The sequence below is a fragment of the Xiphophorus hellerii genome, chromosome 2 (assembly GCF_003331165.1).
Source record: "Xiphophorus hellerii strain 12219 chromosome 2, Xiphophorus_hellerii-4.1, whole genome shotgun sequence".
Taxonomy (NCBI): domain Eukaryota; kingdom Metazoa; phylum Chordata; class Actinopteri; order Cyprinodontiformes; family Poeciliidae; genus Xiphophorus; species Xiphophorus hellerii.
In genome coordinates, this window is record NC_045673.1 from 20,469,500 (window position 1) to 20,490,363 (window position 20,864).

The 20,864-nt window shown below is 37.1% G+C and overlaps 2 protein-coding genes across 2 annotated transcripts; one reads left to right on the forward strand and one right to left on the reverse strand.

Moving 5' to 3' along the window:
* Positions 1–443: 443 nt before the first annotated feature.
* LOC116710482 (olfactomedin-4-like) lies at positions 444–8,772 on the reverse strand. Its single transcript, XM_032549561.1, has 7 exons — positions 8,642–8,772; positions 8,449–8,571; positions 8,159–8,377; positions 6,378–6,531; positions 6,012–6,236; positions 2,239–2,407; positions 444–2,104 (listed from the first exon to the last, which is right to left on the reverse strand). Exons 1-7 carry the CDS (start codon positions 8,699–8,701, stop codon positions 1,669–1,671), a joined length of 1,386 nt encoding a protein of 461 aa, XP_032405452.1. The 5' UTR covers positions 8,702–8,772; the 3' UTR covers positions 444–1,668.
* A 3,716-nt stretch (positions 8,773–12,488) lies between these two features.
* Positions 12,489–17,136, forward strand: LOC116728974 (olfactomedin-like). The gene is made up of 5 exons (XM_032577343.1): positions 12,489–12,524; positions 12,657–12,815; positions 13,495–13,707; positions 14,982–15,114; positions 15,846–17,136. Exons 1-5 carry the CDS (start codon positions 12,489–12,491, stop codon positions 16,691–16,693), a joined length of 1,389 nt encoding a protein of 462 aa, XP_032433234.1. The 3' UTR covers positions 16,694–17,136.
* The last annotated feature ends 3,728 nt before the right edge of the window (positions 17,137–20,864 follow it).

Genomic DNA, 20,864 nt, shown 5'->3' on the forward strand with positions numbered 1-20,864 from the left:
GACCATTCATCTTTTGAAATAAGTTCTAAAGACAGCATATCACTCTTACTATTTTTTGCACCAATACAAAAAAATGCAAAGGCAGTGTAACTAATTACTAAAGTGTTGAGTGTATATCCAATAAAATCAACTGCATTTAGATGTTTTATTAAAATATAAAGATCCCAATGAATTCATTTTAAATTGAAGTGTTATTTTTTGCAGTGTTTTTTTTACTGATGTAGGCGTTTGCCTACTCTTTGTCTCAGGCCATTTATCATGTTTGTTAGGCGATTATAACAAACAGGATATAGTGTCCTGAAAACAACTTCACTACTCAATCAAGAACAGGTGAAGTAATGGTCAGTTTTTACTAGGTTGGAAGATTTCAAAACATAACATCATGTCTGAATGGAATAATGCAGGATATAGCCATGTATTTATTCTTGAATGAACTTGATTGATTGGTTGATTAAGCCATTTTTTTATTTCATTAAAAAAATTGTGAAATCAGTAACATCATACATTTTAGATTTGACCAAATTGTTTTGAATCATATCACATTTACTCTCTTGATTCTTGTTTACAACAAAATATGTTTTTAAATATATTTTTTTTGCTGTTAATGTTTCAGTAGATAACTTTTATGAAAAATGTTTTTAACATATTTGTAAGAGTCAGATGATCTGCTGGAAAAAGACAGTCAGAGACAGGAGGAGATTTTTACTTTCACTATCAATCACACTTGATTTTTTCACATATCCATCATATATACCGTCATAGCATAATGACAGTTTTACATGTTTTATAAAAGTTACCTACCCCATCTTTAAGGAGGTACAAAATTTACTATGGAAATAGGGTAAAATATTTTGAATGATCCCTAAACAAACAGCTAGAAAATCAGATTTATCTTTGGAGAAGAAAAGCAACTTGAGAAATTTCTAACCCTATAAACATCACTTCTCATATACAGTGTTGAAGAGAGTTAAACAAAATAGCAACATGATGTAATTCTTTAGATTTGTAAATAGAAAATACCATACTTTCATAGGCAAACTGCATTTTTTTTTCTTAATTTTAACCTTAATTGTCATTATTGCAAATTTTCTTAACTCTGAAACTGAACCCTTCTTTCTTTTGGTTTCCACTGTATGTATTATTGCATATCTAGGTATATTTGGTGATTGTACTACTAATATAAGCAGTTATAATAATTTTTAAGTTAGGTTTTGGTTCCTAATCCCCGCTACTATTAAGAATCTACTGTACTACGAGGAAGTAAAAGGAGACATTATGGCTTCTTGTTGTTTCAAAAGTATTATCTTATAAACTTAATAAAAGGATTTTCCATATTTATCACAATCCAGCGTGCATTTGAACAAGCCGAGTAATTTTATTTTTTAACTGTAGTTGATTAATTATCTAACTAACAAAAGTTGAATGTGCCTCTTTACAATCAACTTCTCTTTCAACGACAGCGCTGCTGCAATAATAACACTAAAGTCAAGCGGAAACCTTTTCAGAATTTGCTGTCTTTCATAGGAAACTTGTTGCATCTGAAATTTTCATGACTAAAGAAAAAGGACAATGCTTATACATTATCTAACGCCATGATGATACTATCATGTCAAATGATCATACAGCGAGTACCATTAATTGTCACTCCTATGAAAAATAACGATCAGGTTACCCAAACAAAGCCTTGTAGGAGACCATTTTAGCATTACTGTATGCGTACAGCATCTGGTCCACTGGGTTGTAGTTCAAGGAGAAAATGTTAGGAGACACCTTGTTTATGAAGATGTTAACTTTGAAGTTCTCCATCCCTGTCGTGGTGTCAAAAGAATAAAACACCTCCTCCACATTTGTGTCGATGTAGCGTGTTGCGTAGAGGACACCGCAGGCCATGAAAGTGTTGGTCACACTTCGCTTGTAGACTGAAGTGTGCCATGTTTTACTGAGCGTCGGCGGCTCAGTCTCCTCCACCTTGGTCAGAACCAGATTGCCTAATGCCTCGGTGGTGGTGTAGACAACCCAAACGCCTGACTCATCAGTGGCCAGGTCCAGGTCAGTGTAGAGGTAGCAGTCTTCAAGGTGGCAGAAATTACTCTTCGAGTTATACCTAGTAGACCCAAGACAGAGGTAATACTAACAATTTAAAAATAAAAAAAGAACAACAATAAGACTGTAGTGATGACTCAAACAGAACCAGCACATCAAATGTTCTTGTTAAAATATTTAGCAACATTATCTAACCTGGTTCCTTTTGGTAGTTGTACGCTGGTCACACTTTTGCTGGTGAGGTTGAATCGACAAACAGCATCTCGGTTGTAACAGTTGTAGTACAAGGCACTTCCATACAAAACATTATTAGGACCCTGAATGGTGTTGGTGGTTGGGTTAGAGGAAGCGATCTGAATGTTGCCTGGTAGAAAACATGTACAATCAAGGAAACATTAGAATACTCTTACTGGTGTGATTATAATACCTGGACCTCAGTTTGTCAAGAACAAAGAAGCTTAGATGTTTGCAGCGATCATATGTAGAATATTCTTCTCTTGTCACAATGTAAAGGATTACTTATTTGTTTTTTACTCACACCTACTTGCAAATTACAATAGAGATAGAGGAACAGATTCAGTGCTTAACCAAGGACCTACTTCAGGTTCAGATGGTTAACTTCCATTTGGGTTAATCACCATGGTAACTCAGTATGGTTAAAACTAATTTGTTCAAAAGGCAGTGAGTTTTCTAGATAAAAGATAAAAGTCCTAAAAGCAGTGCCTCTCTACCAATTAATATTTTTATGATAAAAGAGAAAAATATATATATGCATGGACAGTGTCGTGTAAGGTTACATTTTACTTTTAGTAAAACCTTTAAGTACTTGAAACAGAAGCTAAAGACATTAAAGTTTTACCTAATAGAAGCTGAAGATTAAAAACTAACTAACATGCATCTATTTATTATCTATATGTGTTTACTCTTGCAGGGTTATGGGAGGGTCATGTTTTGGACTGCGTTAGGGTTGTGGACTGTGCAAACGCTATGCAAAAATAAACAATTAATATTATCATTAATATTGAAATAATTGGGTTTGGGGCACCATGTGGTGTAGAGGTAGAGCGAGCACTCATGTATGGAGGCAACTGGTCTTTGACGCAGCTGTCCAGTGTTCAATGCCTGACCCTGGGATGCTTGCTGCATGTCTTCCTCCTTCTCTCTTTACCCACTTCCTGTCTATTATATTGCAAATAAAGGCCACTAGTGTCATAAAAAATATATTAGAAAGAGACATAATTGTGTTTGTGTTGAGAAGGTGTATGTGAGTGAGTGTCACCTGGAGGTGCACAATTGTTCATGCCAAGAAGGTTGAAAGGCCAGCAACCCACAGCACCCAACAGCAGCAAAGGAAGGATAAGCTTGGATCAGAAAGGCAACCAGTCCACACAAAAGGTTGCTTAGCAAAGCAAAGGAGCAGCAACTCCCAGGCCAAAGAGTCACAAGCCGAAATGTAATGGTGCACAAGTAGCACACCACTAAAGGGGACTCCCCACCTTGTTTCTTCTTGTACCAGCTGTGCCTAAAACCAATGCAGCACCTGCTGAGACGTGGAACCTTTCAAGGATCAAAGATGTTAAGAGGAGAGTCCCCACAGAGTGGCCTCCTCCAAGACGAGGGCAGTAAGCCAAGCCAATTGAGCCCCGCTTCAGTGGCCCAGGACCCTAACACCCTGCCCCCATCCCAGTGCACTGCCCACAGGCACAGCCAGCCACCCCACTGGAAGGGTTTCTGCCCTTTCAGCTACTAAGTCTCACACCTACCAACAAAACTTCCTGGAACCATACCGGGAGCAGAATGTTCTTCTTCTGCATTGGTGAGTTCCAGATCAACAAACAAATCATCTGATTGGCTGAGCCAAGATCCAGAAGAGAGTTCTTCAGTCTGCTGTAAGTATTCCACATAGTGATCTAAACGATGTGAATGAAACAAGCAAGATGAACATTTTATTTCCTTGTTTTTCTGCCTGACAAAAAGCTCAGTTTTTGTTTACAGAATATTAGAAAGATTCCCTACTTTCTTATGAATATTCTTAATGGCATTCAGGAATTTTGCTATTTTGTAATCAATCTAAGTAATCCTTACATTATTTTATCTTCTTAAATATGACTTCATGCCCTTTTATAATGCTTAAAACACTAATGTGTTATTTTTGCAATATAATTTTTTATCTAGTGATTTCTGGTGAGCTGGGAATCTGATAGAGACCATTCACCTGGGGGATTAAATCACAACCTGGTTCTTCTTCATGGGTGTAAAAGCCTCTTGTACACAAAGAACCAGCTATGAAATTCACAATGAAGAAGTGGTCTGAGGAGACCAAAGACACTCTGATGGACAATTCCAGCTCCATCATGTGGGAAAATCTCTGTGTTGGCAACACTGTGCCCCTCACGAAGGTCCAATGTTTTGCAGCTCTGGCATCAAACCTGAAACAATGGCTCTTCATGAGAAAAAGAAGAGACTGTTTGGATCAGGAAACAGGGAGGAGCTGAGAAGAAAGATTAGAGAAGGGGAAAAAAGTGGTGTTTGAAAGTCTGACGACAATTTCCAGTGACACACTAAATGCCCAGGTTGTAGGAGATTTACAGTGGATGAATAAGTTGAAACAGTTGTTCAGCAGATATAATCAGTCACTCGCCACTCTCTCGTCTCCCCTGCTGCAACCCCCCTCATCTTCAACAACCGCCTGCTTTTCTTCCCCAAACTTGACAACTCTCAGCCATCTCTCACCCACTTCTGTTCAGAGAACTTCATCTTACAGCCTTCCCTGACACCACAACCCTGCCCCTTACAACATTTCAGGTAAGGAACAACCTGCGAAAGACTGAGGTGCAAAAGGTTGATGGTCTGGATGGCATTAGCTTCAGGCTCTTGAAGTACTGTGCAGATCAACTGTATGGCATCATGGGAGACATGTTCAACATGAGCCTGAAGCTGGGGAAAGTGTTGCAGCTGTGGAAGTCCTCCTGCATGGTACCTGTGCCGAAGACCTCTCATCTAAATTGGTAGCATTTCCCTCTCATCTGATGTAGATCCTCTGGAAGTTGGACATCAGCCATATTTACTCCCTTGGAAAATCTTCATCATAAGATCCATTACAATTTACTTACAAGCCTGATATCAGAGTGGTTGATCCCATCTTCTACTTCCTTCTCTGAGCTCTGATCTACATTGAGAAGCGTGGAAGCACAGTGTGGATGATGCTCTTTGGTTTATTCAGTGCTTTTAATACAATCCAGCCAAGACTTCTGATGGACAGTCTGAAACTGTCAGAAGAGGACCACCGCCTGTCCCCGTGGATACTGGACAACATCATTTTCCGGCCATAGTAGGTGAAGACACAGGGCTGCTGTCTCAGACAGGCTGGTCTGCAGTACCGGGGCCCCAAAGGGAACTGTGCTGTTACTGTTCCTCTTCACCCTCTACTCTGCAGACTATTTCATCAACTCCCCATGCTGCCACTTTCAAAAGTTCACTGATGACTCTGCCATAGTCAGCCACACCACAGGTGACAATGACTTAGAGTCCAAACAGATTTTTCTAACTGAACAGTATTATATCTTATGCTGTAAATTTACCCCTCCAGTAAATTCTTTATCCTTTTTTTATATTACTGTGTGAATGTGCATGGTTGCATCTTCTTAAAACGTTGCTGTTTGTAAACCTGAATTTTCAAACAATTAAAATAATAAAATATTTTGTTATTGTATTTTACCAAATACAGAGCAATTTTAGGTATTGCTAGATACTTTTAAGGAGTGGGGCACTAGGGGTGGGGTGAGAAGGGTATTTTTGAACACGTTCTGGTATCTTAAAACCAGTAGAAATTTATAAATAGTAATCAAACCGCTAACTGTACTTTACATAAGTGCGGAAGTTAAAACGAAGCACTGGATGCATATATTTTGAAGAATTATTGAGTCACTTTTTTTTTTTTTTGCTTTTTTGTAGGCATACATCCTCACCTGGAGTGCTCACCCCAATGATGAGGGCGCTAAGACTGGAGTAGAAACGGATATAGTTAGCGTACTGGCTGGAAGTCAGCGGTACCATCCAGTACCAATTCTCCTTCCTCATTTCTGGTTTGGGATCGCGACCCCAAGCTCCGTATGCATAATTGCCAGAGAACTCTCCTTGTGTGTTCACACTAGGCCCGGTGATGCTCCGAAGTGGACCGCGTTGACAGGTACCTAAATAAAATTTAAAAAACAGGCTAATGAAACACAACTACACAGCAGCAGTTTTTTTGACAATTTTTCCTGGGAAAATGGTCAATACATTTAAGCATTTGAGTTCAAGGTCATTGGGATCTTTATGTTTGAGGGAGTTACCATATGGTGGTTGGGTGGGTGCGACAGTGGCATTAACTCCGATCCTGCATGTTTCCAGGGCGCTCTTCAGGTGCCTGTTGACTTGTCGTCCCTTCACCACCTCCATGGTGTCAAATTTCTCCAGTTTTATCATTTCAATTTTTAACTCCTCAAGCTGAGAAAGACATTGGAAACATTGAACATTTGGGGGGGAAAAAAGGTTGAGTTTGACTTGTGAATTTGTAGTAATATAAAAAAGCGTTGAAAAGTAATGGAGCCAGAGACAGACTTTTAATACTGATTTTATGTGAGTGATGTTTTATTGAAATGGAAATGAAACATGTCTAGTTTATTTGTATCGGTCAGAATATTTGCTCTATACACAAACTGTCTTGCTGTCTACTTTATAGCCACTAGATGGCAGCAGCTTTGCACTGTCTTTCAATAATAATATCTACAGGTTTTAATACATAAGGATACAACAGGTCAGCTTTAGGTCTCAGATTATAACTTTCCAACTTTAAACAAGAAAGAAGCAGTTTCTTTGTTATAAAGTTTTTTTTCTCAGCACACTGGATTTTTTTTTCTTTTTATCACTATCTCTTTTTGATAAATCATCAGTCATGTTTTTAATCAATTTTATTTTTAATATTTCTTTTTAAAGTAGATCAGAGAGTCTTTTAGTTAGGAGCTAGTCCGTGACTTTCTGTTTCCTGTATGAGATGAGAGAGAAACATATTTCTCTTTGTCTTCATTTGCTTAATATGCATGTAGTTAATTTAATTTATGAATGCCTTCTTTTGATTTGTGTTGATCTGAAACTAAAACCAATTCCAATAAAGTTGGAAAACATAAGTAAAACCAGAATACAGTTATTTCACATCCTTTTCAATCTATATTCAATAGAATACACAGCAAAGACAAAGTCCAAAAAAACACTTGTTTGGCACATTCCACAGGCGAACAGAGTAAAACCCCTTGAAATGAGACACAAGGCTTGAAGAGCAGCCAAGTTATGTTGGCAAACAGCTGATGGTTAAGTCAGGGAGCAACAAATATCCAAACATGACTGTTGAGGATCTACATCTGCTGAGCAACTCACCATTAGACAACATTTACATGTCGAATGGTTGGGAAATTATCTAAACTTAAAATTTGTTTGGTCACTGAAGGTAGGTCTGGTGTGAAGCAATGGAAAATGTGTGAAAAAGACATTAATTCCTGCTGCTCAGAATAGTGGAGGATTTAAGATGATTTTTGTTTGTTAATCCGTGGGAAACCTTTGAAGCACTTGATATTTTGTGCTGTTTAAAATACAAGGACATTTTCAAACTAAACCTTTGTGGGTAGTTAACTAAAATTAGCTTATTATTGTGTCTTTCAATGGAATTTCATCAAAGTAACTGAAAAAACCCAAAAAACATTGTTCAAATTAATATGTTTACAGATAAAGCAGTATTTCTCAATTGCTGTCCTCGAGGAATACTGCTCTACATATTTTACGGGTATCTCTGTTTCAGAACACCTGATTCAAATAATTGCATGCCATCAAGTGCTGAAGAAGCCTATTAATCACCCCCTTATTCAAGTCAGGCGTGTGGCAGAAGGGATTCACCTAAAACATGCAACACTGGTTTAACGTGAGGGGAGCCTGTCAGTGCACCACCGGGTGATTTTGAGTGACAAAAAAAAGAAGTTGATACCCGAATTAAAACTCGGAGTTTTCTCAAATTTTAACTGAGTCAATGCTAATTGATTGTACTAAAAATTGACAAAGAATGAAAGTTAATGCATGAATCTACCTGTTGAGCGGTGTCAGCGGTGAGGACTTGTTGTTCCACAGTGGTGCTGTTGAGCTTGTCCATCAGCTGCCTGATCTCAACCATTTCGTTCTCTATAACGAACAGACTGAGAACACCATACAGCTCTCCATCGTCCTCCTCCTCCAGGACAGACACGTCACTGTGCAGCTGGGTCAGGCGTTTCTCCAGTCCCAGCAGCAGACTCTCCAGCTCCAGTGCCTGCAGAAGCATACTTGATTACACAACACTCAACATGACTGCCGACATGCAGGTAGACATAGTGGGATTACCTTCTGTGGTGTGATGTTGGTGTTGCAGTCTGTCGCATTGCCTTCCGCTGTTTGGAGTTTGTCGTGAGGAAAAGCCTTTTCTGTTGGATTCAGCTCACATTTGCAGCTTTTACTTGGAGCTGCCTAAAGATTGAAGCATCAGGTTGCTGTTTTTGGATTAAAATGAAGAAAGTTGTCATTCATTGTTTCTTACCTGCTGGGCTAGGGAGAACAGAGCCCACAGTGGAACAATTAGTGGAACAAAGAGCTTCATCGTTGACCAAAGAGCTTGATAACACTGGAGTTTGTTCAAGGTCCTGTGTGCAGATGAGGTTTCTAAGCAGTGAACACTCCCACTAATGTGTGCATGCAAATGGGGAAAAGAGGAAGTTTCTTTTCTTATTTGTTGCATCTTATTCCTTTCCTATTTGTGGCTAAGAAGGCATAAGCATAGGGAGAGGAACTTCTGATAAATTAATCTTGCACAAGTACTAATATGGACTTTTTTTACATTTGTCACATAGCAATTAAAAACAAAAAAATACTTAAAGGGGATTTTAGGGACTAGAGCAACACTGTGCTGTGTCAAACTACGCTGCACCCTTTACTCTGATACCCATAGATTATATCTGGTCAAAACAATTGCCTGTAGATTTCAACTAATCAAACAGTGCTGTGTGTAATTTATTCCCTGCATAAAATCCAGCTGTTTTGTCAAAAACATTACAGAGCAAACACCCTCAGCGCACAGTGGTGCGGTTGGTAGAGCTGTTGCCTTACAGCAAGAAGGTCCTGGGTTCGATTCCCAGGTATCAATGCATGGAGTTTGCATGTTCTCCCTGTGCATGCGTGGGTTCTCTTCGGGTACTTCGGCTTCCTCCCACAGTCCAAAAACATGACTGTCAGGTTAATTGGCCTCTCTAAATGTGAGTGTGTGTGTGCATGGCTGTATGTCCTGTCTGTCTCTGTGTTGCCCTGCAACAGACTGGTGACCTGTCCAGGATGAACCCCGCCTCTCGCCCGAAACGTTAGCTGGAGATCGACACCTGATCCCACTAGGGACAAGGGTGTTAGAAAATGGATGGATGGCCTTTTTTTTTATTACAGGTAGATTTAACCAACTGAGAAGAAATGCTGACAGGATGCATAGACACAACTCCTAGGCAACATTAAGTTGAAGATCACCTAAACATAAAGTGTAATTTACTCTAAAACAGAAACTGTAGTGATGCTTTAGAAAACATGACATGAGAGTCGTTGACGCCAGCAGCAAATGGAGTCAGATCCAAATCCAAACTCTATGAATGGACAATCTTGTTTGTATTTATCTTCATGGTGCCGGTGCACAAAATTCAACTTGGACCAAGCAGCTTGACATGCAGAGTTCAGTTCAGATTTGCACAATTCAATTCAACTCAGATTTGTTTAAGGACAAGTCTGAGAAAAAGAAAAGTCAGTGTAATCAAAAAAATCAGACACAGGAACAAAACTCAGAGTTTTCTTTCCATTTGAAAGAAATTATTATTTTATTTGAACAAAAACAGCAAAAAATTAAAATTTACCATCTCTAGTCATTATTATTAAGCCCAAAGAGTTTTGTTGTAATTTGCTCATTGTGATTCCTTTAAAGACAAATCAGACTGCTGCGTTGTAAAGAATATATTTGTTATTTGTCTAACATGCAAATAATATTTTGCATATTAAACACACAGGTAAACTGTTTTAGAGATGTGATCTGGTTAGAATTTGGACTTTTACTTTTGCACATTGTGAATAATTGCTCATATGGTCTCTACTGTTGAGATGCAGTGACACGAAGTTGCTAAGGGAAGTCACGTGCAAAAGAAAGAATGACTAATAAATAATCTTTTTGCTAATAATATTTGTATTAATTTGGATTTAGGAACAGAAAGTGTCCAATCTGCACTGAAAGCAGAAAAAAAAACCTTAATAAAAAACCCACAACCCTGGACTAGACTTTTAAATTTAATATTCATTTATGTGGTTTGTGTTAGTCACATAAAAGATTCAGTACAGACTAATTTCCTCAAGCCAAGCATTTTTTATGTCCCACTGTCTGACAGTGTGCTTGTTTTTTTCTTACCTTAAATAGAACCAGACTGAAATCAGCATAAAAATAAAGAAAAAAATACCACATGTAAATGAGTTTTTAAAATGTTCAGAACTTGCTGACATTGTGTCTCCTTTCTTTAGGAACTATGACTAGATTAAGTTCTAAGATTCATCAGTTAGAACGGTTTATATGTGTCAGGCTAACGCTAAGCTTTAATGATTATTTCCCTATAATAAGCTAACGCTTTAACCATTTTAAATAACCTTATTTATCTGAGTTCTGACTGCAAACTCAGAGAAGAAAACCTGACTGAAGCATGCCTTAAATTTTATTATTTAGATTTTTGGTCCACTTTTGAGGATGTGGTTGTAGGATTCAGGAACAGAAAATGATCAAGTTGCACAATGAATCAGAAAACCCCCCCACAATTTGATCAAATCGCATGTTTAAATTAAGTGTAGAATTTTTCAGAGTTTAAAAACAGTGTTTTAAGAACCACTGCCTTTATTCTGCGTAATAAGCATTTTTTGACCTCAAACAAGTTTAAAAAAAAACATGGTATAGTCATCATTATTGGGATGAACAGGGAAAGGCAATTTTATTTGTAAAGTAGATTTTCAGCAACAAGGCAATTCAATGTGTTTACATAATTAAAACTAATATAAAACAAGAAACAACAACACATTGGGTGGCAAAGGAAAAATTGAGAGGATAAGATAACAAACTATGATTTAAGATAATCCAGTTGGTATTAATCCATGGTAGCTCTAAACAAAGGGAATCTTTGCCTTTGATTTAAATAAACTCTGTTTCAGCATTTTATTTTTTTCAGTTTTCTGGAAGTTTGTTCTAGATTAAAGGAGCATACACACTGAATGTTTGGTTCTGGTTCTGGGAATACAGAACCTGATCTGAGATCAGATCTTTTTTCGTGTTAAGCCATTTTCAGGACGAGGGATTGTTGCAAGTTAATGACTTCACGCAATTTACTATCTACATGCTTGTTCAGGAGGAGTGAATGCGGCCAAGTCAGTGACTCAATGAAATATGCTGGGATTCCTCTGATTTAAAGAAAACAAAAACATTTTAACCAGTTTTTTTCATTGCCAAATAACTAGGGTTGAACTGGAACAGATATGAATGACTTTGAAGCCATTTTACCTTTTTGTAAATTGCCTCCTTGACCCATTATTTGTTGAAAATTTGTGCTACATAAGTACACCCAGTTGATCTTAACTGAATAACTAACAACAGAAGACAAATATATTCATTATTTTTTCCTTCTTGCCACTTTTTTTTTTGGAGGTTTCGGTCAGAAGGTATCTTGGTGGTATTTGTACCACAGTTAGAGAATCGTGGCTTTCAAACATAATTGATCACCACTGTCACTTAAAAGAGGTTGTGTTCACGTGCTTTCATTACATTTCCATTAATGTTGCCAAAAGTCATCACCGAAAAGAAGTAGATGAAATACTTTCTAAAACTTTTCATAATTAAAGCAATAGAATAATGGTTGGTAAGACTCATGTTTGTGTTAAAAATAACAGGGAATAAAAGTTTAAACTTTCTGGAGATGAACAAGTAGCTGTGGGGGATAAGTAGTTGATGGACAGCAAGAAATGGGACAAATAATTTGGCACAGTGCAGCAACACAATCTAATTAATACTGTTAAATAAAATATGGAAATAAAGGTTTTGTTCTGTAGGGTTTTATACATTTCAAATAAAAAATATAACAAGATTTTTTAAAAGAGGAACTAATCTCACAAATAAATGACCAATAAAGAAAAGGGGAAGTAGGAAACTCTGAGCCAGACCACAAGTCTTTGGTAGCTTTGCATTTTGATATATTTAGTTGAGTTCTGGTTTTATGGGTCAGTAATGACTAACGAGAGACAGTAAATTAGTCTGCTGATTTAGAGAAACTCACAGACGAGCGTTTGTGTGTTTGTTGATCCAATCATTACTGAGGATTTTTTCATCAAGCATGATGCTGCTGCTCTTCCCACTGCTGTTTTCTTCGGTAAGTCACATTTCTACAAATGCTTAAAATTACACTGAAACCTCAAGATACAATCTCAGTGAGGAGTTTTATTTTGTTTTCAGCAGCTCATCTGTTTTCTGCTTCCATAAACATCTGCGTTTTTGCACGTAGGTACAGATCTGGGCTTACCGTGTACCTGGTCAGAAAAAGTCTGACTCTTGCCAGTGCGATGTGAACACCACAATATGGTCGTTCCCTGCTCTGAAGTATGAGGCTGTGCAGCAGCAGGTTGAAACCTGTGAGAAGTCTCTGCACGGCCTGCAGGGGCAGGTAAGAACTGAAGATTATTTTTATGGAGTTAAATAATTATACATTTAAGGACGAAAATGTGAGATTTAAGTGTCATGTTATGTGGAAATAATGTAAGTTTATCTGGTGTTTGGAGATTTAAATGTTTATAAGTTGATGAGTGAGAGGGGCAGGAAATCATTAGATCGTGTGTTTTCCACCTGCTCCTTTTTGAAAAGACAATGTAAAATTGCATTTCAATTTTAAAGCAAAAGGTAATTTGCTTTAATTTTATTTTTATTTTTTTCTTGTTTTTACTTTGTCTGTTCAAAACAAGTAAAAATAAAAACCCCCACAAAACTTTGATTGTGTGATGAAATTATATGAATTTAATAATAACAATAATCAAAAAGATTGTTAGTGTATTAAAATTTTATTTACATTTTAACATATATCAATCACATGTTTATTTAAATGTTTTGATTATAGCCAATTATTAAAACTAACATCTTTGGCTATCAAATTGCCTACACATGGTATATAGTCTGTTATTTTCTACACCGGAATAATAAATTCATTTTGTGTTCTTGTCTGACTTGATTTGTTTTAGAGTATTTAAACCATGCGAACCATTCTCAAAAAATAGGAAACAATTTCTTGATAATTTTGCTTCAATCTGCAACCTTAACATTTTGGAGCTTCTGTGTGTGTTTCCCTGCAGGTGTTGGTCTCCAGTCAGCGTCTCCCTGGCATTCAGGTTCAAATTTCAAACTTGACAGCGCGACTTGAGCCATACCAGTACCTGCATGACCGCGGACTGTACACAGCGCTGTCCATCCGTCTGCTGGGCCAGGAGCTCAGCCAGCTGGAGACGGACATCACCGTTGTGCACAGCCAGCTCAACAACGCCCAGTCACAGAAACTCCACAAAGAGGTTCAACAGATACTCAGCAAAAATCAAGACAACACAGCTTAGGAATCATTGAAATCATAATAAAGTATTTGAGGGGTTGGAATCAGTATGAGTGGCCAATATCTTACCTGCAGGAGTTTAAATGTATGAACTCAAATGAACACATTCTTGAGTTGTTGCAATATTTAAATAACACTACTCTGGAGAATTTAAATGTTTTATTTTATGTGGTGACTCTCGTGTTTAGAGTGATCATAATGTTTCTCAGGTAAGAAAATTTATTTTACTCTACGATTGATTTTTTGATTCTGAGCCACATTTAGGTGGCTCAGAATCAGAATGCTTTAGCATTAGCTTGAAATGACTTCAAAGCCAAACAACATGGTGTGAGAGAACTAACTATAGACTGACATGCAGATGATATCTTCAACTGGACTGTTTAATACAGGTTGAATAATTGAATTACTGTATGGTTATTATAAGGTATCATAGCAATAGCTTTTTGGATCAATGGAAGCGCTAAAGCATGTGGCAGTCTGAGAAACAATACAGGTCCAAACTGCAGTCTTTGCTCTGAATGCTTACAGAAAGTTAAAGCGACACTCACGAGCATTTATTCCCTGCTACAGGAAGCTTGGGTTCATCACATGGCACTTTTGAATCCCTCCACAGGTTACGGTTTGTTAGGTCTCCAAACTCCTGCTCTCGGACAACGGTTCTCCTGACTCCAATCTACTATTGGAAACTACCACTTAAATCTTTACCTTATTAACTTAGATTCAATTTAAAGAGTTTGCTACCACAGCTTTTGCCTGGGGTGGCTATTAAATTATGAAATTATGTTTGAGTTTCAATGTAAAGTCATAACTCTGTAAAAACTTTCAGCTGCATGCATTCGCGGCTCATGCTTATTTCTTTTTCTAGAAATTTTTTGATTTTTAGAAATAAAAGTAATATAATAGCTAATGTAATAATTGATATAGCTTACCCTAAATATAGAAAGTATAACAATGAATGAATTTTAAAGGCCATGTTGTTAACACGCAACTTGTCCATTTTATAGAAAAGAAAAATGTGGAAATGTCATACAGTAAACAGAGTGTGAATAAATTTGTACATCAGCATTTCCTAGTTCTAGTTAGCTTAACAATGATTCTCCAAAACCAGCAAAAGTCTAAATGCTTCCTAATGCAGGTAAAATACTGACTACTCATAACTGTCACACATAACCAAAGTTCAAGAAATTGTAGACTGTGCTTCAGGAGATATTTATTTAAATTATTTGTGTCTTTTAGGTGGGTAAATTGCATAAAGATGTGCTAAAGATGCAAACGTCAGACACAGTGAACATGAAGACAGTCAAGGAGAAACTTCGCTACCTGAAGAACAACGTCGAATCCTGCAAGTCGATCCCAAAAGACTTCAGAGGTAGGTCTGTGTGTCTGCAGTGACACCAAAGATCTAATTAATCAGAGCTATTCCAGGTCATTATTATTATTTAATGAAAGTAGATTTTTTAATTTTACTTAGTTTGCATTATGTAATACCAATTTCACATTTACATCTGAATTTTCACAGAGTTTCGAATACATTTATATTGTGTCTTATTGAAATTTCTTTTACAGGAATCTATTGCACTCTGTTATAGTTATAAAGCCTTATAAATGGCTTTTTAACCCTTTCTGGACTAATTGAAGTTAATTATTTTGTTTCTCATCCATTTTTTATTTCTCCAGATTGGAGACTAATGCGTTGCTTTTTGGGGTCTTTTAGCCTATTTCATGCTTCTCTTGCAGTAATTAGGGCTGGGTGTGGCAAATGAAATTCAAGTCAGCTTTCCAAAAACAAATAGTTAATCCTGTCCAATGGTTGAACAAGGGGGTGTTTAATTTTTAACATAGGTTTGAACCAGCTGGTTTTTAGAGCCTTTTTCACTGAAATCATGACTTCCAAACTACATTTTATATCCACTCTGGTTGCCTTGGTCAGAAGTTAAAATTTATTTCTTCTGAAACATTTTGATGTGACCAAGAAGTAAAACAATCAGTGTACTATAATATGTATTATGCAAAATATAATAATCATTCCACTCCTTTATGAAACACCCAATGAAATATTGAAAGTTTAATCTGTACTCAAGATTAAACTTTCTGTTTCAGGCCAGAACAGGTACTGCATGAAGGGCCTGATCACCAACATCAGTGACCCCATTACAACCAAAATCAATCCCTATGACAAGAACCACATCTCTGGATCATGGGGCAAACAGGCGCAGATGGACAGTGGGACGGACACAGAAACCTACTGGGTTCAGACCCTAACCAGCAGCAACATCTATGGAAACATAGTCCGCCTTTACCAAACCTACAAAGACTTCATGCGTTCTGCCAACCACAGGGACGCTACTTTCTCATCCTCCGTCACAGCTCCCACCGCCATTGAGGGTCCTAGTGCTGTGCTGTACGGTGACGGTCTGTATTATCACTGCTACCGCTCTGCAGATATTTGCCGCTACGACCTGAAGACCAATGAGGTCAAGCGGGTGACCCTTCCTGGCACAGGTGTGGGCTTCAACAACAAATTTCCATATTGTTACTATGAATGCCGCTCGAATAGCGATGTGGATGTTGAGGCCGATGAAACCGGGCTGTGGGCTCTATATGCCACTGTTGGCAACCATGGTAATCTGGTAGTGAGCAAGCTGTTTTGGGATGACAACTCAAAGACGATCAACGTGTCTCAAACCTGGGAGACGAGGCTGTTCAAGAAGGCAGCGACTAACGCTTTCATGGTATGTGGTGTGATGTACGCCACCCGCTATGTAGATGAATACAGAGAGGAAGTATTCTACGCCTTTGACACAGCAACAGGAAAAGAGGACAACTCTCTGGCACTGCCACTGGAGAAGGTAGCCAAAGGAGTGGCTAGTCTGAGCTACAACCCGGTCAACAGGCAGATCTACATGTACAATGATGGATATCTCCTAGCCTATCAGGCCTACTTCTGAGTTTTGCCTTTGAACCTATGAAGAAGAAGCAGAATATTCTCCTCAAATCACATCTAACACCTTTTTCTGTTGCTATTTTAAGAAAAAATGAAGGATGTAGTAATAAATGTCTTGTTTTAATGCAATTTTTCCTTTCTTTTATAAGATACTTAAAAACTTGCAATAGACTTGTTTTAGGTGAATAAAAATGAATCTTTTATTGTGTCAATATAATCTTAACATCACACTTCCAGTTGTTCAAATATTTTGCCATGAGTGCCAAAATGATCAACTTGAAAGTGATTGGGGGCCACATAAACATGTTATTTTAAAGTTTTTCATACAATTTTAAAAATGAATTTCTTTTTATCTGCTCACTAATAAACATTCAATACTTCAGTGAAATGAGTTAAATAGTAAGAATCTTGTAAAGTAAGGACTTCATAGTCGATCGAAAAACATTTGAAAAAATCTCGCATGATTGCACTATTTTAAGACAGATCTGCAGTTTTGACATTTCATGGGGAGTTTTTTGTGTTATGGGCTAGCAAATGTTTTTACCCAAGCTCAGTAACAAGAATGAAACATAATTCATGTTGTACTAGCATTTTTTTTTCTTATTTTAAGACATTTTTTAAACATTATATAGAAGAAAAACATGTCCATGTGCATCAGCCACCATGTTTGCAGACCACTGATTCTAAGGGTCCTAAATATCACCAAACATTGGACACCCCTACTTTAGACTTTTTAATTATCAATCTTCAATGACCTACGAAGAATTATATCTGCTAACTTAAATAAACCTGTGTTACAAAATAAGTATACCTCATGGAAATAGAAAGTTACTGATTACTCCTAATCGACGTAAAGTGCAATCTGAAAAAAGGTGAAACATCAATTTAGATGGACCTGAAAGACTTGCAGTGTAAAGAAAACATTTTTAAGAGTTGACTTATGATGTCTTTATCAATATTTTCAACTAATTGATCTTCTGAGAAATCAGATTTTGTTTATGTCAAACTGTGTCATCTTTGATGCTTTGAATCTTAAGAAATGACAATGAGTTTTCTGTGTTTAGCTGCCTGATGGTGCAATCTAAAAGTGGTTATTTGCTCAGTTGTCTTTAAGAACATTTTTTATGCAACTATGAGTCATAGTTAAGTGGCCTAACAAAAAAGAAAACATTTTCTCTGAAAATGATCAGGTGCTGACGAATTAGTTAGAGTTAAAAGAAAAGCTTGGAAGGAGGTTTAGGAAGCCTGAAAAACAACAACTTTAAATTATTGCAGATAATCCTGACTGCTTAGTCAGGAAACAACAAAAAATAAGAAAATAGGTTTCTAATTTATAGAAGCATTTGAGAATGGCAACTGGAAAAAAAGAAATAGGAAGGGGTCTCAACTTATTGTCAAACATGTGAAAGACTGTACAGAAGACATTTTGAGATATTACAAAATCATTCATGTAGACCATGCTTATTTAAAACCAACAGAAAACTTGGAAATAAAATATATGTATATAAAATTACAGCAAAGCTCCTCAGAATGTTCAGAGTTTTTTAAATTTACTTTCAAGAAAAATTAAGCATTTTTGAATGTAATTTTTTAATATGTTCTTCATGTGTACTAAGCTGCAGCAGGGTAGCGGTTGTCCCAGGCCTTGTTCTGGAATTTGTGGTACAGTATTCAGATTTCCCATTATGGTTTAAGAAGCCCTTTGTTGTAGTGCAAGAAGTTGGCAGTAGGGGGAGACACACACAGAGAGTTTGTCAGTGGACCACCGATGTTTTACAGGCCTGGTTTTCACTGTCTGACACACCCAGAGCTCTGCTCCTGTAATGACAGACTTGCTGGCCAACAACTTTAAAGAAGCCAAGCAACAGCTGCGTGTTGGTCTGTGTTTGTGGCTTTTGATTCCATGTTTCTGCACAGAGAAAAAGGGATTGGAAGACCTTCATGCACTCTAATGATATGCTGAGACGTAGGAACATTTTGGAAACCCTCAGACCTTTGTAGCTTTTTAGGTTTTAAGTCACTCTCTGATCCCAGCTAAAAATAATCTCAAGCTTCTGTATAATATGTTCAAGTTATATTTTTTTTCTGCAGTGTTAAATTAACTTAGACCCCAATAAAACAGCAGGCTTTTTTGTGCTTTCTTGTGTTACTTTGACTTTGGTCATGTCAGTTGTTATATCCAGAATCTGAAGCATGTAGCAGGTTGTCAGAGGCTGTAATGGGAGTTTTAACTACACAGCTGAAATCACAATAACAACATTATATGTAATTCTGTTTTTCTTCTATATTTTAAAGTATTTCATTTGTTTGCACATCTGATGTTTGTAATAGAGTTCTATAAGAGTAAATATTTTATATAGATGAAAAAAATTTTAATGTGTATGCATTTCTGAAGTAAAACCTAATGGATCACACAACACTTCTAAAAAACCAAAACTAACAAAATAACAAAAAATGTACTTAGTTGCATACACTGGAATGTCACTTTCTATTCCTGGCAGTGCAATAAGAGAAAGCTGCAACGTTTTTCTCTTTAGAAGACACACTGGATACATGGGAGCAGGTCATCAAAATAGCCTTCAGAGAAAAATAATGTAAGAACGAAGAGTTTTAAAATCTAACTATGTCATCCTACTAGCTTGTCACTGCTGGTTTATGGATAAGGCCGAGTTGACCACTCAGAGTTCATTCTCTAATGTCTAAAAGTCCATCCTGTTTATTTTCCTGAGCAGGATGATTGCCTGACAGTTTCACCTTAACACATTATAGTGCAATCAGTTCTCATAAATATGTAATACTCTGATAAAAGACTATGTGGTATGCCATTATCACAATCAAAGAGTTCCAGTAATATCAAGCATCAGCTGAACCTTCAATGATCTGTCAGTTTCAAATTTTGATATCTCTACATGAGGAGGACAATTGTCCAAACAGAAACAGAATTTATTTGGTAAAAACCATCACAAGTGTGTAGAATTAGACAAGTTAGAACCAAAATGCATTAGAAATGTATTATCATTGTGTCAACCTTCCAGATATTCCAGGTTTTCTGGCTTTGGACTGCTCTGCAGCCCCAGAACCATTACCAAAAATGGAGATGCAGCATTCAGCTTCTATCCACCACAAATCTGGAACAAACTTTCAAAAAACTAACATTGATCCATATATGTTATGTGTATTTAATGATGGTGTGGTGCACCTAAAATATGTCACCATATTAATTTGGTTGTTTTGTAATTTAGAAATATTTTCATATACAATTTTATTATTATTATTGTTGTTGTTGTTGTTGTTTTATTTTATTTTATTTTTTACCAAAAATGAACAAATCATATTTTATTTGTATGTTATTCCGACTGCATTTAGTATTTTCCTGAGGTTGAAAGAGTAGTTGTGGCAAAGTGGAACCTTTGTTTGGGAGGCGTTGCTTCCCGGTTGGTTTTGGGGCGGACTTCATGTTTACCTCGGACGCAATCTGAATGCTAAAGGCAGCGCTTCTGTCGTCGTTGCTGAGTCCTGTTTTATTATTTTTCAGGTCAGTACACGGTAAAACACACCAACACCACTCTGTAAGACGTTTACCTCTTATTTGATCAGTAAACAGCACTGCAACAGGGTTTTTGTGCACCTTTCCATTGTACGTTTTATCCGCCGAGTTTTAGATTGGCTGCATGAAAACCTGTGCTGGGAAGTCCGGTGTTATAGATTAACTGGTGGCTAAATTAACTGGTTGAAACCTATGTGCACCGCAGATGTTTCTAAATTGTAGGTGGCTGTGTTGATGCCTGTTGGAAAAATGCTACTTGTGTGACAAAACCGTTTGCAAAACTTTACTACAAATCCCATTTGAAGCAAATATGTTTAATGTTGCATTTGAAAATTATGTTTCAAAACAAGTTTCTACAGAGCAGCATTCAGTGCGCTTCGAAAACACCGCATTGGAGCAAAACCAGATCAATGAGTAACACGACAATCCCATTCACAATAATTAAGGTTCACCAGAACAGCCGCAACTCATGAATAGCCGCAATGTAAACCTAAGTGGAAGGTTTCTGCTTTTTGTAACCAGCACTGATCAGAAAAAACATTGGAATTGACTCTCAAGTTCCTGTGATTTGCTTAATACTTCTAGCCTAATGTGTGTTTTTGGCTCAGATCCTGCAATGCAACCTCAC